At 40.0% G+C, this 14,860-nt stretch overlaps 1 protein-coding gene across 2 annotated transcripts in view; it reads right to left on the reverse strand.

Moving 5' to 3' along the window:
• The window catches only part of KIAA1328 (KIAA1328 ortholog), a 171,789-nt gene that overhangs the window by 36,319 nt on the left and 120,610 nt on the right, over window positions 1–14,860 (reverse strand). For both annotated transcript variants that reach the window (XM_069001894.1, XM_069001893.1), the window contains exon 9: window positions 88–272. In XM_069001894.1, coding sequence (XP_068857995.1) covers window positions 88–272 — 185 coding nt within the window. The remainder of the gene's footprint in view (window positions 1–87; window positions 273–14,860) is intronic.

Below are 14,860 nucleotides of genomic sequence, written 5' to 3' on the forward strand. Positions count from 1 at the left end.
CTCTTCCTTTAATTGTGCATTTTACTGATATCCTTTTGAACACAGCAGCACACTCACAGCCCTGCAATACAGTATGCTTCCCCTTACCTTTCCTGGAGTTGGTGCCGTCCCTCTTGGTCTGCATTATAGGGGTTTGCCCATCATCCACGTTTGCACCAAAGCCAACCATTTTCTTCCCTGAACTGCTCCCACGACTGCTCCCTGGTTTTCTGGAGTTTTTGCTCACTGGAGGTGTCCTCAATAAATAATCTTCACGTTTCAACACCGGGACACTGGGAGGAAAGAAAGATCATGCTGTTACATGATGCACTCAGCCCATTAACATTGCACCCAGCTCTCTACCCTACTTTTACTCTCCAGAAGCACAAACATCATGCTGCTGGTTGAGCTCTTGTTGAATCCATTTATAATTTCTGAAAGCGGGATGCCTAAGGCTTGAAGAGTTACCAATCCACTTTATCAGGAGTCTTTGATTATCAGCAGCCAGCAGCACTCTGACAACTGTATTTGGAGTTTTGTGGCATTGGGCACATTCCTTAAAAGCATTAGGTCCTGGATTTCTTGAGTGGTTAGGACAGGACCAGTGGGATGAAGACATGCAAAGTACTTTGTCCAGCACAATGGGCCAAAACTGGAAAAAAGAGAAGTTTAAAAAATGCTCACTTCGCTAGAATGAGGAAACAGAGAAGATTATCTGAAGATCACGTGAAGAGAAATCCGAAATTTTAGTTTGCAAAAGGAAAGCAGATTATAGAATCACAGAATTATTTTTATTGGAAAGGACCTTTTAAATCATCTGAGTACAATTGCCAAGACCACCACAAAAACACATCCCCAAGTGCCACATCTACATGTTTTTTAAAAGCCTCCACGGATGGTGAGAAGCTGATTCAAGAAGCAAATGGATGAGAGGAGACAAAGTGAGATGAATGAACAGAGGTACTTTTAAAGAGGATAGAGAATGCATGAGCAAACTGGTGGGAGAGCATCTGATGCAGAAGTGCAGCACCTCAAGTAAAGTAAGAAAAGAGAAAGTTAACTAGAATCATTATAATTCAAGATGAACTTCACACAAGAACATAAACACTGCATGGATAGAGGCAGGAGGCAAATCTGGTGATGGGGAGCAGTTGACCTCAACTCTGCAGACACAGGCATCTCAAAATGTTCTGGGTGGACGAGAGGCTATGAAGACCCACATTTCTCTCAGTAAAGAAGAAGAATTGAAAGAATTTGAAAGCAGTAAACCTACTGCTTTCAAATTCTGCTCTCTGGGAAGTAACTACTGCTTTAAATGACAATTCTCAACATATGTAAGTTGTTAGTCCCTGTCATTAAAAGCCCCTTTATAAAAGAAATTAAAAATATTTAAAAGTATCTTTGTATTATCCACATGAAATAATACAATTTATCCCAAGATTATATTCATCTACTTGCAATCATGGAAGTGACAAACAGCTTTCCTAAGTTATCAGAAGATTAAACAAATCTTAACAGCTGGACTCAATGATCCTAGAGGTCTTTTCCAACTGAAACCATTCTATACTTCTGTGATAAATCTTTTTACTGTTTAAGCACCAATTTTACATTGGCAACCCAAAGAGTGTCACTGAGATTGTATTAGTTAGGATACAGCTTCATGGAGGCTGAATCACAGGAATCTTTTACCTAAAAGCTTGCACTACTAAAGTTGCTGTAGATCTGAGGGAAAAGTAGGAAATGATAGCTAAATTAAAAGTTTCACATCAATGTGCTGTAAAAGACATTGTTTAATAGGGCCCACTGAGCCTGTTGGACAATTAGTATTACTCCTGCATTATTAATGCAGAACAGTATATAATGGCTTATGACCTATAATAACTGACTGAAGTGTTGGATATAACTTCTCCAAATAACCTCCGTTTAGGGCTTCTAAACTGTGTGACCACTAATAATATTGCGAAGTGTTTTTTAAATTTATGGTCGACTAAATTATTATCTTATTTGAATTATATGAAATTATTAACCTACTAATTCCTGCAACCCCAAGAGCAACAAGAGGCAGTTTTGGATCCAAGCAACTGCTTAAAGAGTCTTAAAGGTGTAATACTTGACCACATTTCTCTGACAAAACAGGACCTGATATTCCATTTGCCTGTACTTGGATGATTAACAGCATTTAAAAAAACAGTGAGGTTGTCATTATTTGGATGGTTTTTTGAGTTGTTTAAAGCACTTTTGATTACAGCCTACAGGCCTCAGGTGAAGACAGTGACCTTTGGCTTGCAGATACAGAGGTGATTACTCGACTGGCTCTTCTTCTGAATGCAGTATCTTCTACATGGTGCAGTTGCCTCTAGAATACTGAGTTCTGTTTTAAATAATGCAGTGGCAGCGGCAGACACCAAGAAGAAGCTACATAAGCTAAGGTATAACGAATAACAAAAGTAAGTGTATTTGCATTTATAATCGCAATAAACAATTAGTTAGAGCATTATTGTTTAGTATTTAATAGAAGACAGCTCATGCTAAAGTTTTGCTCAAGTAAGGATAGAGTCTCAAATCTTAAAACGGCACTTAATCTGAAAGGTGTGCAGACCAAGGAGGGAAAGGGATAATGCAGAGAGATAAAAAAAAAAAATCAGTAATTAACTATCTACCACAATTAAACAAAGAAAACATAAGGAAAATCTGTTTCTGAACATAATTACTCATTCACCTCTGGAATAATTAGTAAAACGAATGATGTGACTGATCCAACCTGGAAATTTAAACTCAACATATGGTCCAAAGGAATCAGCTATTTATATCTGGAGAGATTTAGCAGCAAAAGAGGTTCTTCTCTATTTTCAAATCCAACTACCTATTGTGTCACTCAAAGGCACCATGGTTAGTAGGACTTCCTGCAGGGCACCACAATATCCAATGAATTTTCATGGCACTCCTTGAAAGTACACAACAGAGAAGACTTTCTAAATAAAGACCTTATTAACCTAGCTACCCTACACCAAGGCAGGAGATGTAGTGTCACCAAAAAAGAAGCGAGTCTCAACACTGCTGCCTCATTATGAATATCCAAGTACACCATCACCAAAGGAAAACACACCTTGAACATTCCTTCCATCCTGTCTGAGCCTCGTATCGCGATACCCCTGCTGAGCATGAATGGCAAATTTTAAATGTCATTCAGGACCCATTGAATGCTGCTAGTATTTGCATTCCTTAAAAAGTAGAAAAACATTAACCTTTTGTTTTATTGAATTAAAATGCCATGGAAATGCTGATGTAGTCTTCAGAGACTGAAATACTTTTACAAAGAAGAATAGCTGTCATTTATTAGACACAAAGAACAATTACTTGATAGGATGCTTTCTGACAAAAAGCAGATTGGTATTCTCATCATAGAAAAGGCATTGTAAAAAAACCCGGCACAGACCTCTGAGACTTGAATAATTTAAAGCTGCATTTGGTGCAATTTGAATTTTTCTTTAGGGAGGCAAAGTTAAATACCTTTAATTTGTTCTAATTATTTCAAATTTGCAAGTTAATTATGGCTGATCATTAAATAACAAAAAGGACTATCGTCTCCATAGAGTTTTACCTCCTACCCTCTGCATTACTTAAGCTAGATTTTAGTATGCATGAATTAACTTTCTAAATAATCACACGGTTTGACTAAATGGCTCAGTAAAATGAGCTCTGATCCTCAGAATAAGCATTAATGGACATTAGAAAGGCTATTGGGACCCATGTTACTTACATTATAAGTATTTTTAATGGGGTCTTATTTACTAATCTTTATGTACTGTTCAAGTTAGGGCACCATATAGATACATTATTCTACTTTAATAGAGGAAAGTCAGTTCTTCAAGATACTAAAATAAATGTCCACTTAGAGCCAAGTAAATTCATTTGTAAACTAATGCAGGAAAACTCCGATAGAATATAACTTGTTTTAGCTGCTGATCCTGATGAATCAATCCAACGTAATGGCAGCCTTGGTCTGCAAATGGAGTTTTGCAGATCTGTTGAATCGCTAAGCAACCCAAGCAGCTCTTGCCAGAGCCGTGCTTACTATCAGCATGTGATCTACCTCGCCCACGAGGTATCCTCTCTTCCCGGCTCCACATCCAGAGCACGGCTGACTGGGTTCCCAGTCTTTGATCCCAGATTTGGATGCTCACCTTTCACTGAACTCTGATCTTTCCGTGCATTTTTCAGTGCGGATCAGTGGCATTCAGAGAATAAGACTATGGTATAACTACTCAGAAACCCAAAACGTGAGGCAATTCATGCCTCCAGTATGTATGTTCAACAGATGGCTGCCTTAATGGTACCCTACTGCACTCTGCTGAGGCAAGGGCTTGCGAGTTTAACCATTATCAAACTAACAGATTGCCGTGGTAGGTTAGCTCCAAAAGCAAACATGTTGGAATGTTATTTTCCTGTTCTGTAATTTCTGTTTTAAAAATAAAATAATTAACAGTTCATGTGTGCAATCTGCTGCAATTATATCAGGCCAAGAATGCATAACACTTAATGATGCAAAACTGGTGATAAGTAGACAACCCAAGCAATACGTTTTTGTAGCTGGAACCCAAATTGCCATTTCAGATACAGTTTGACAAACAGGCTGAAAATTGCTTCCTCCCCTGCCACTTTGGCTGGGAGCTTTTTCGAGCCAGATCAGCTTCCAGAGTCAGCTCAGTATAAAGCAGCAGCACTACAAGCGCTGGGACAAAGGATAAGATGTCAGGATCTTCTTTCCAGCAGGGGTCCAAATTTATATCAGTTCACATCAAGCTTGTTATCAAACAGCACTTTTGAAAACCACCCGTTCCAAAGCGGGGCTGCTTGGGAGGTTGTTTGTCTGCATAGAAAAGAAAAAAAAATATTTGGAGGGAGAAAAGAAGCACTGTAGGCTTTGGATGCATGGATCTGAAAATAAATAGCAGTGGTCTACTGAACAACCACAACTTTTCTGGTCGCCTCAAGTGGAGCTGAGGAGAAACACATCAGAATGTATGAGCCAGCAGAGCAGCACATGGGAAAGAGAAGGGAGATTGGTCTACTTGCTACTGCTTTGTGCAGGATGTACAAATCCACAGGGCAGCTGAGCAGGGCTGGAAGGGAGGTAAGAGAGCTGCAGGTGAGGAGGAGAAGCACAGTGTGAACTTCAGGGCAACCTCTCATCCCTGGATGCCATCACCCTTCCTTTCCTCCCCAGAAAACCAATCTGTTCACACCAGCTGATCAACAACCTTAAAACCACACTCTTAAAAAATCTAAAGCCTATCAAACTGAAACTAGAGCACTAGAGAAAAAGAAAAAGGCTTAGCATTTTTTCTTCCCTTTAAGAAGCAGGAAAAGTCCTATTCTAATACAGACATTGCAGACCATATTCAAGCCCAGAGTGAGATTTCACGGGCCAATTACGAAACCTGGCATTTTGAGGCTTATGTTAGATGCATCAGCATATGTTAATGGCACTGCTAGTATCCAGTGAATGTCAATACGGAGCAGCTGCTTTCCTTTCTAGAAAGCATGTGCATTTGAGACCACAGAATCGGAGAATAGTTTTGGTTAGAAGGGACCTTTTAAAGGTCACCTGCTCCAATCCCCTTGCAATGCGCAGGGACATCTTCAACTACAACAGACTGTTCAGAGCCTATCCAAAGTGACCTTGAATGTCTCCAGAGATGGGGCATCCACGACCATTCTGGGCAACCAGTACCAAGTGTTTCACCACTCTCACAGTGAAACATTTCTTCATCATATCTAACTCGAATCTGTCCATTAAATTGAAAAGCATGACCACTTGTCCTATCGCTTCAGACCTTGTTCTAAAGTCTGTCCCCATCTTTCTGAAAAGACCACTTTAACCACTGAAAAGGTGCAGTCAAGGTTTCCCAGCACCTCCTCTCCTCCCACTGTCTTCAGGACCATGTCCATCTCCCTCACACATTTTTTAGGCAAAAGGGAAGAAGGCAGGGACAGGTAGGGAAACACTTCAACAGTCAGTGAGAGTTCTGGAACTGAAATACAAATATTATCAAATCTGCTTGTAATAAAAGGATTTTTCATCACAGAAAATAGACAGTGATTGCCTACAATCTACATGTTATTATGCAGACAACATATTGCTGAGCTGTCATGCAGTGATTTCATCTCTTACAGCACTCTTCAAGCTCAATGCCCTTGAATCCAGTAATGCCCATGGCTGTATCAGGTTTCTCTGTTGTTTTTTGGTTTTTTTCCACCCCTGTTGAGCTCTATCTCTTGAAGCTACTGCATTTGGTCTACTTTTCTGTCATCTTGGAGGAGCTATACCAGTACCTACGCTAAAATTTTTTCTGTATCTGAAGCTGTACCAGGGTACAGCAATCCATAGCACAGCTTCCCCAGACCACTCTTTCAGAGACCAGTTCCTTCCCCATTCCCTCAGTGGCTGGTGCTCAGATATTTAATTCCACCAGCAGGAATTGAGGCCACGTATACTCTTAATTAGCAATGACCTATTAGATCATACCAGTCATAGGTGAAACCCTAGCCCCACTGAATCAGTCAGAACACGGTCTTTATCTTCAGTAAAGTCAGGACTTCACTTAATATACATGGTTAGAGGTCCATTTGTAACAAGTATTAAGCTAAATTTAACCTAGAATTATATTCATGCCTTCCCTTTGAAGCCCTCTCCTTCCTCTGGTTTAAGTTCACTACATTTCAACTCCCTACCAGCACCTTTCAAACATATCTGAGTTTTCCCAAAAAACAGCAAAATTATAGCTGTGATTACTTTTCTATCTCTTTTCTGAATTCAAAGAAAATTATAGCATAAAGGTTTTCAGACAGTCACAGAGAAATGGCCACAGGAAACAGACTGGGCAAGCTTTAGCAGGGCAAAATGCTCTGACTGTGTGTTTGGCCTTTCTTATAGAGCAAAGCAGAGCAGCTGTCGTTCCAGCAAACTCTGCTGTCAGCCTCCACAAAAGAAGTCATGTAAATGTCAAGTCACAGGTACAAAAACAATCCTTCCAAACAGTGTCCGTATACCTGAAAAGCCTGCCTGGCTGACACCAGTCAAAGCACCACGAGGAATGATGCAAAACCCTGTTTAGGACAAAGTTTTTGAACTAAATCTAAACTTCTTTGGTACATCAGGCAGCATCACTCTCTCCTTCAGAAGGAGAATCACATGCTCTTCAGCAAAGTGAATGCCAGTCTTAGTGCCTTATCCAGCATCACTAGCATTTGGCTGAGAGCCAGCCCCAATCACAAGATACCCATCGAAATGCCATATGCAAGCTATCTCCTGAACAAACATGCCCCAAATTGGATTGCAATTTGGCTGTGATAGAAGAACAACACATCATCTCTTCTCAACTTGGCTCGTCCAGAACAAAAGGCTTCACAGTAGATGGGCTGCATTTCAAAACAGGCCGTGGCAGAGGTGGGTCTGGGTGTGCAGGTAACCACCTCATGTTTTCCTTTGCTAAGACTATCAGTACACAAGCACTCTCTCCTCTATAGAAGTTTCCAGACAGGCTGATAGGTGTTGATAAGAGCAGCTTTCAATGAATGAGCAGCAATTGCAAAAGCCCTTTTTCTGATCATGGATCACATCATGGAGCAATCAATTGCTAAGGGTAAGTGACTATACAGCAGAGGTGGGACACAATGAGAGCTGAATAGTAGATGCTCACAGGGTTTTCATTTCTGAAGAAATTCCTAATTAGAGCAACAGCTATTTAAGATTGCACTTTTTTTTTTGTGCGGGGATTAAGAGTTATACATGCACAGAAAATCTGCAGTTTTGGAGGATCAGAACAGTTAAAAAAGATGTAACAACTACTGTTGCTTCTGTTCCTTGAAAAAGTTACACTTGATTGATGCTAAGTTTCAAAACTCAAGATACCAGTAGGATAAATTTTCATTCCTGGTTTCTAAGTGAGGAAATGAAGGAACAAAGTTTCTTCTCACACCAACAGCAATGAAAATTGATAACCACTAAACTAGGCAAAATCACCTAAGGATCCTGAGGTGACTTTCTGGGTCACTGACAGCTCCCCTGATATCAGGGAACATGTCCCAGGGAAAGACTTCCATAAATGAATCAAATTCCATAACAAACACAATTAGAATTTTTATACTGTCTATTCTTCTGAGGCTGCAGAATCTGATTTCTCTAACCAGGAACTATTACCACTGAAAACAACACAGCAGCACCCTTGCAGGACCCATCTCTTTCCATTAAATTTCTGTCCTCTTATTCTAATCACCTTTATCTGTATCACAGGATGATCAAATTACGCATGTTAAGCCAGGTTACTACAGGTTTTCAGGGTTATAGATCTGTTAGTGTCAAAGTCTTACAAATCTTGGGACAAGTGAATCTGGAAGCTGCAGTGCTTTTCTTATTCCAAAAAGCCATTTGGCTCCTCTGCCAAAAACAAACCTGACATAGGTTTTGATTTTTGCTTTATAATGATAAAACCAATCTTGTTAGAATTTTGCCATGTCTGTAACTACAAATGTACATGGCATCCCAAATACTCTCATACTACAGCATCTTTTAAAATGGTGTCATACACTATCCCATATCAGTTAGAAACACCCTTCATGACGCATCTTCACACTTCATTGGCCATTTCTCCATGATTAAATCACATCTGTGGGACATGGTCACTCTATGATTAAAGAGTATATTAATGATTTACCACTACACTAGTACTCATCCATATTATATTGCTTAGTAAAATGAAAACACTGAGATTGTTTATTGATCTGCTTTAAAAAAAATCCTTTAGCCTGAAATGAAGTAAATAGAGAAGTTGAGACTTTGGACTTTACTTTGATTAGTAGATTACCATGCCCAACAGATGCAGATTTGACAAGATAGCTGTTGGTAAAGATTTAAAATAACAATTTTAGCCACTTCAGTTGCCTTAAATTCACTGAAGTTACGTATTTCACAGAGCATGCTTGATGGCTAGTGACTGAAAAATCAAGTATTTATTGCAAGAGCAATATAGACTTAGATGCCTAAATAATGGCATACAACTATAAAACCCATGGCCTGGGCCCCACAGAAAAACCAACACACTAAAGATTTCCTTTCAGTGCATATATTTTATGTGAATTTGACAGCACCACCAAATATTGACTCAACCAGGATGTTTATGGAACAGATTTAAGATGTTTTTGCACTCGTATTTAGAAAATATTCAGATAGAATAGAATTGAAACCAGACAGAAACCACTGCCTCACTAAAAGGCACATACCACTGAGATATGTATTGGCATTGCTCTGATGTCCAGCATCAAGAGAAAGAACAAAGGGAAGAGATCCTGGCACAAGGCTGTTTGCTGTGAAGCTTTGGGCTCTGGTCTGCCAGTTCCCAGCCTCTGGAAACCCTTTTAGTCCAGATATAAGTGATTTTTGCCATCTTAGAGCTACCACTATTGATTTTTGGGCAGGAAAGTCTACCTTTGCATAAGTTTGTTACAACCTGGTGTAAACGCCTGTCCAGAGCAGATGCCACAAGTGCCATTCTGACACCATGATGTGGATTCAGGGGTTTGCATTATTTGTGCTGCCAAACCACCTCAGCCTTACTGAGTCCACAGCTGGTATATAAACTTAAACTATCTCTCAGAGACATTGTTTGCTCAAAAAGGATGCAAAGATGTAAATGGAGATTAAGGGAACACAGAATTAAAAAGAAAAGAAGGATTAACTATGCATTGATCAAACAGAAGGGCATGTAGTTATACAAAGAGGTGAAGCCTGGCACTATTGACAGAAGACTGAAGACACTGCAAATTGCTTTGTTTCAAACTCTTGTGCATGCTAGAAGCCCCATGAAAATGTTTCTACAAAGAAGAGCTGATGACTTGTCACTGCGGTTGGGTTCTAATGCTTTTCTCCCCAGGTCATCAATGAAATCTTTTGAGCACAGTGTAGATCTTAGGTGTATTTACCAGGTAGAGACCATCTTTGTGATTAGCATGAAGAAACACATTAGTTTGAAACTCACCAAATTAGGATTGAGGGTAGGAAGGGGAAGAAAACACTCTAAAAAAGCTTAGGCCAAAAAAAAAGAAAAAAGAAAAAAAAAAGCTCAAACTGATAAATGCAAAACAAGAAAGACATTGTCAGAACAGAGAGATGGAGGCAGAAATCACCATGACATGACCCAGTGGTTCCAAAAGACAGAAAGAATTAGGGAATGTAGTAGGAGCACATGGCCGAAAGTTAATCCCACACAACAAAACTCTGAGTGCCACATAACAGAAGGAGTAAAGAAGAGATGGTGGCAGAGAAAATAAAATAAGAAACAGCTTTTCACAGACAACAGGAACCTGAAGGTGAGTTTAAGAGAAGCAAAGGAGACAAGATCTGAATAAGCAGCTAAGACATCCATTTGGAAAATTTATTTTGAAGTAGGTGCATGAATACTGAGCAGTGAAAGAAGACTTCAGAGTAGTCAAGGTGCAAGAAGAAGGACTAGAGCAAGGGGTGCTGTTTTAGCTGTTGACACACCAAAAGGATATTTTGGCTGTGAGGGAGAAGGAAGCTGCAATAGCTGTCAGTAGCCCAGATGAGTGCAGAGAAGAAGAGTGACCCCAAGGTTATGAGTCTGAGTGGCAGGGAGGATGTGGCATTATCAAAATCAGAAGTGAAGAGAGATTCAGTATAAAAAAGTAAGGAGTTCTGTTTCAGCCAGATTAGGAATGATCTGAAGGCAAAACAACTGGGATTATGTGTCAGGGAGGCAGTCAGATATGCAAGACTAGACAGAACAGAGCAGAGGGTTTAAGAGTTATTGGCAGAGAGATGATAGCCAAATCCGTGTAACAGGATGTTGTCATCCAGTGGGTACAGAAATCTCCAGTCAAATCAAGGAGTGACTAAATCCCTTCCCTGCCACCTCACAGAGGTTCCTACCTAGTTTCAAATGAAATTATCTAAAATAGTGCTGCAAAAACATGCATAAAAAAACCTGACTTTCCATAAAATCTAAAGATCATACCGTTTCTAAAACTAGGGCAACCACTAAATGAAAGTTAACCCGAACAATAACTTTAGCTAAACTTCAGGTCACATGCATTTAATATAATGAGATGAGGAATATGAAAAGGCCATTCATAATGGAATTCATCGAGTTAGGAATGCCATGCTTAGCTGCCTTATAACATATAATTAATGATCCTATAAAAATCCAGCAGTACGAACTCTCCCGGCTGCCCGCAGAACTGTTCTTTATGCTGGGTAGGGCAAGCAAGCATCTGCTTCCACAAATACTGCCCTTTGAGAAGCTCAAAAGCTTTTTTTCCCCTGTTCCATCAGGGACCACAGTGCCATTTCCATGACACGCTGAGCTTTGAACCATTACCCAAATCAGACTATAGCATTTGGCAACCCAGTACACATCTGTCATGATAGACTGGTTATTGGTCAAATGTTAAAGAAAAAGTCATTAACTCTCTTCCATTGCTTCTAATACCCCACCTTCCTCCAGATTATTTATAATCCCCACTAAACCCACCCTCTGTTTATAGTCTTCTAACACAACAGTGAAATATATACTGTCTGGAGATCTGTCTTGCCTTATACTACTCCCAACCATTCGGTACAACAAAAGACGTCCTCTCTCCATCAAAAGGCCTGATCCCTCCTGAAGCATTGATGCTCGCATTCAAGGTTAAAGGATTAAGGCCTGAAGCACTGAGTACCAGAGGAAATGAAGCCAAATATCAAAAGAAACACAAAAATCAATCCTCTTCACCGCAGGAGCAGTGTGAAGAACAAATCAGCTGGGCTGAATCTAAAATTTTCTCTGTGTGGCTCTCAAAAATTAGCACTTTTAAAAATATAATGGGTAGTTTTGCAAAGCCTCAGCACCCGTGCAAAGCCACGGAGTTCAACTCTATACATCAGTATGGTCTGGGAAGTTTTATGTCAGAATAATTCAGTGGCAAATATACAAAGTCCACTTCAGAGAGAGCAAGAGCTGGGAAGTGAGTGAGAGCATGTGTGCTGTTATCTTTATATATAGTCTGCAAATCTCCAAGTGGGAGAACCTAATATTTACTAAAGTTTGCCTTTTGCTTCAATTCTCTGTGTGCTGAAGTGCAGCCAAGGTCACAGGAGGGGTGGTGGAGTGGGTTTTAGCTTAATGCAGTTGTGATCATGGGCAAAACAGCAGGGTACAGAGGATTTCTTGCATAACTTTGTAATACCAATAGCTTTTGTTCTTAGTCCTGCCCCATCAGTTCTGATATAAGCTTTTAAATGGCATGAAAGTTGTGCGGGTGGGTTTAAAATTTCCTGATTTAAAACCCTTTCCAGAACATTTTGTTTTGTAAGGTTTTTCTTAACTTTTCCAACTGATAAGTTTCTGGGACATATGAATGTCTAGGTTAAACATAATATTCTCTTCATCCAAGATTACACATAAAAATAAAGAGCAACAAAATGGTCTGTCTGAAAAAGTAATCCACTCCAATTTATAAAAATAGAATTCAGGTTTTCAAAATTCAATTCAGGCAGTAAATTAACAGTGTCTACATTCTCCCATAAAGGAGGCATCTGCAAATGACTAGCAAAAATGTCTCTCACTGTCTGCAAGTGTTGGCAAGGAACAAACTCCTTCAGGAGATGCATGCATTTCAATATTTCAACCCAAATAAAAAATTCTCCAAGCATTTTTAGTTTTGGTGTGGGATATTACCGAACCAAACCCATGCAGAACACTGGCAGGAAATGCAAGTTTTGTGAAAATACCAAAGCACTTGTGTTTTGACAAGCCTGTTTTCACCAACTGCCCTCCTAAGCTTAGCAGTGTTTCTAACACCTGAGTGTCCGTGCTTTTTGAAGACCTCACCTACAGGGTGAGGGTATCTGCCTACAGAAACTACTTATGGCATTTCCTGCTTACATCTTATACCTCCAGCCTCTCAGTAGGCTTCCTGCTCAAGGTTACTTTGGACTGCAATGGGAATGATGTAATACTGCTGTGTGCAGCAGACGTGATCATGAGAACAGAATCAGCATAATTCAGGTAAATGTTAGATAGGCAGCTTGAAATCACTGTTGCAGTCGAAAGTAAACCTGAAAATTAGATTAGTGAAGGAACCAGGTCAGCAGAAATGAACTCCTCTCTCTCCAGTCCGATAAGGATCACTGCCTACCCTAACAAAAAAACCCCAACATTAAATGCATGCATAGGTATATGTAAAAAATTGCCACACACTCCCCTTTATGCTTTTAGTAACTACATCAGAACAAAAACCTTCACCCTGTGCAAAATCCTACTACCTTCAGAGTCTGCACGTGGCACTAATGAAGCAAAAATGTGTGTCTGACTGTACTCTCCCATACGTCACAGCAGACTCCAGCAGCCATCTGTTGGAAGGATGCTGTGCCTATATATAGCCAGACACCACCACGAGAGAAAGAAAAACTCATATCTGCACCTAATTCAGCGTGTGCACTATTGGCAGATCTGCAAGTACTTTTTTTTTTACCGGCCAAACAAGCGTTCGCTCCACAAATATCCTATCTAAAAATGATACAAACTTCCATGTAAAATTATCTGGAACAAGAAAGTAACTTGGTTGTTAAAAGAGGCACTAACAGGTGGGTAAGCAGCTTCCAGATACACAGATTTTATGGGCCATTTGCAACCACAGTTGATTTCATCCCAATTTAATGTGCCAGTCTGCCAAAACAGCAAATAGAAAAAAAATAAAAAATCCCAACAAACTATTCAGTATGTTCCTAAAAGTTGGTCAAGTCCTTTACAGACACACCTAGAGAGACCAAGGACAACTCAGAGATGACTCGAAGCCTGGGAGTCTTGGACAATGAGCCAGTTGCAGCTCTGGTGACAGCTTCTCTCTCAGAGGCTCAGGTCCTGGACACACCTCAGGACCTGGGAGGTGACACACTGGAATGAAGAACTGAGAAGAAAACTCCTTATAGGAAACAAATGGTGCTACCATTGTTTTTCAATTCTCTTCTCCTCAAAGACAGGAGTAATGGGGCCAGCAAAAGTCAGGTCAGAAGTGGCAGAGCTGTGCAATTGCATAAGATTTTTATTTTATATTTAAATTATTTGGAGGGAGGAACTGTGTGAACAAACCTGGATATGCCTGGGACAGCAGGGGGAGCTGCGAGTCTGCGTTCCTCTGCAGGTCTGTTTAATTGCATTGAATATTTGGACAAAAGCACGTAAGTGTGCTTGCACATCACCACAGAAAGATGCCTGCATGTCTAACAAGCCTCAGAAAAGAGTTCATAACAAAGCATTAAACAAGGAGCAACAGATAATTGTCACCTTCTCTCACTAGATAATAAAAATAGTTACACCATAAACATAAAAATCTTTTAAAAGACCCCTGACAGCACTCCCTCCTGGAACTATCACCATAGCAATAAGCATCCAAGTACAGGGGAAGCACTGCTGAATCCTGTGTTTGATATTTTCAAGTAACTAAAAATACAAACTGGCAAAAATACACACGGGTGATGTAGAATGAGGCACACAAACATAAAGAGCCTTCAACGAAATTAAAGGTGGCAAATTCCACCTGCAAATCTTTAATACACCAGGAAAGAATCCTTTCACCAGGTAGCACACATTGAAAGAGTGCCTGCAGATAACTGTAAACACAACTGATAGCTGCTGTATCCAACAATTCCTATTTAGAACGCTTTGCACGGGTTTGTGTAGAGGCTCAGTGGCAGAATCGTGTGAAATCTGAGGAAAAGATGCCCGTTAGAAAGAAGGCAGTAAAAAGCCACACTGGCAGAGCCATATAGGAAACCTAAGACTCAGAAAAACAGGGAACCTCAAATGTTAAGATTTAGGCACAC

This window comes from Aphelocoma coerulescens (assembly GCF_041296385.1).
Source record: "Aphelocoma coerulescens isolate FSJ_1873_10779 chromosome Z unlocalized genomic scaffold, UR_Acoe_1.0 ChrZ, whole genome shotgun sequence".
Classification (NCBI taxonomy): Eukaryota; Metazoa; Chordata; class Aves; order Passeriformes; family Corvidae; genus Aphelocoma; species Aphelocoma coerulescens.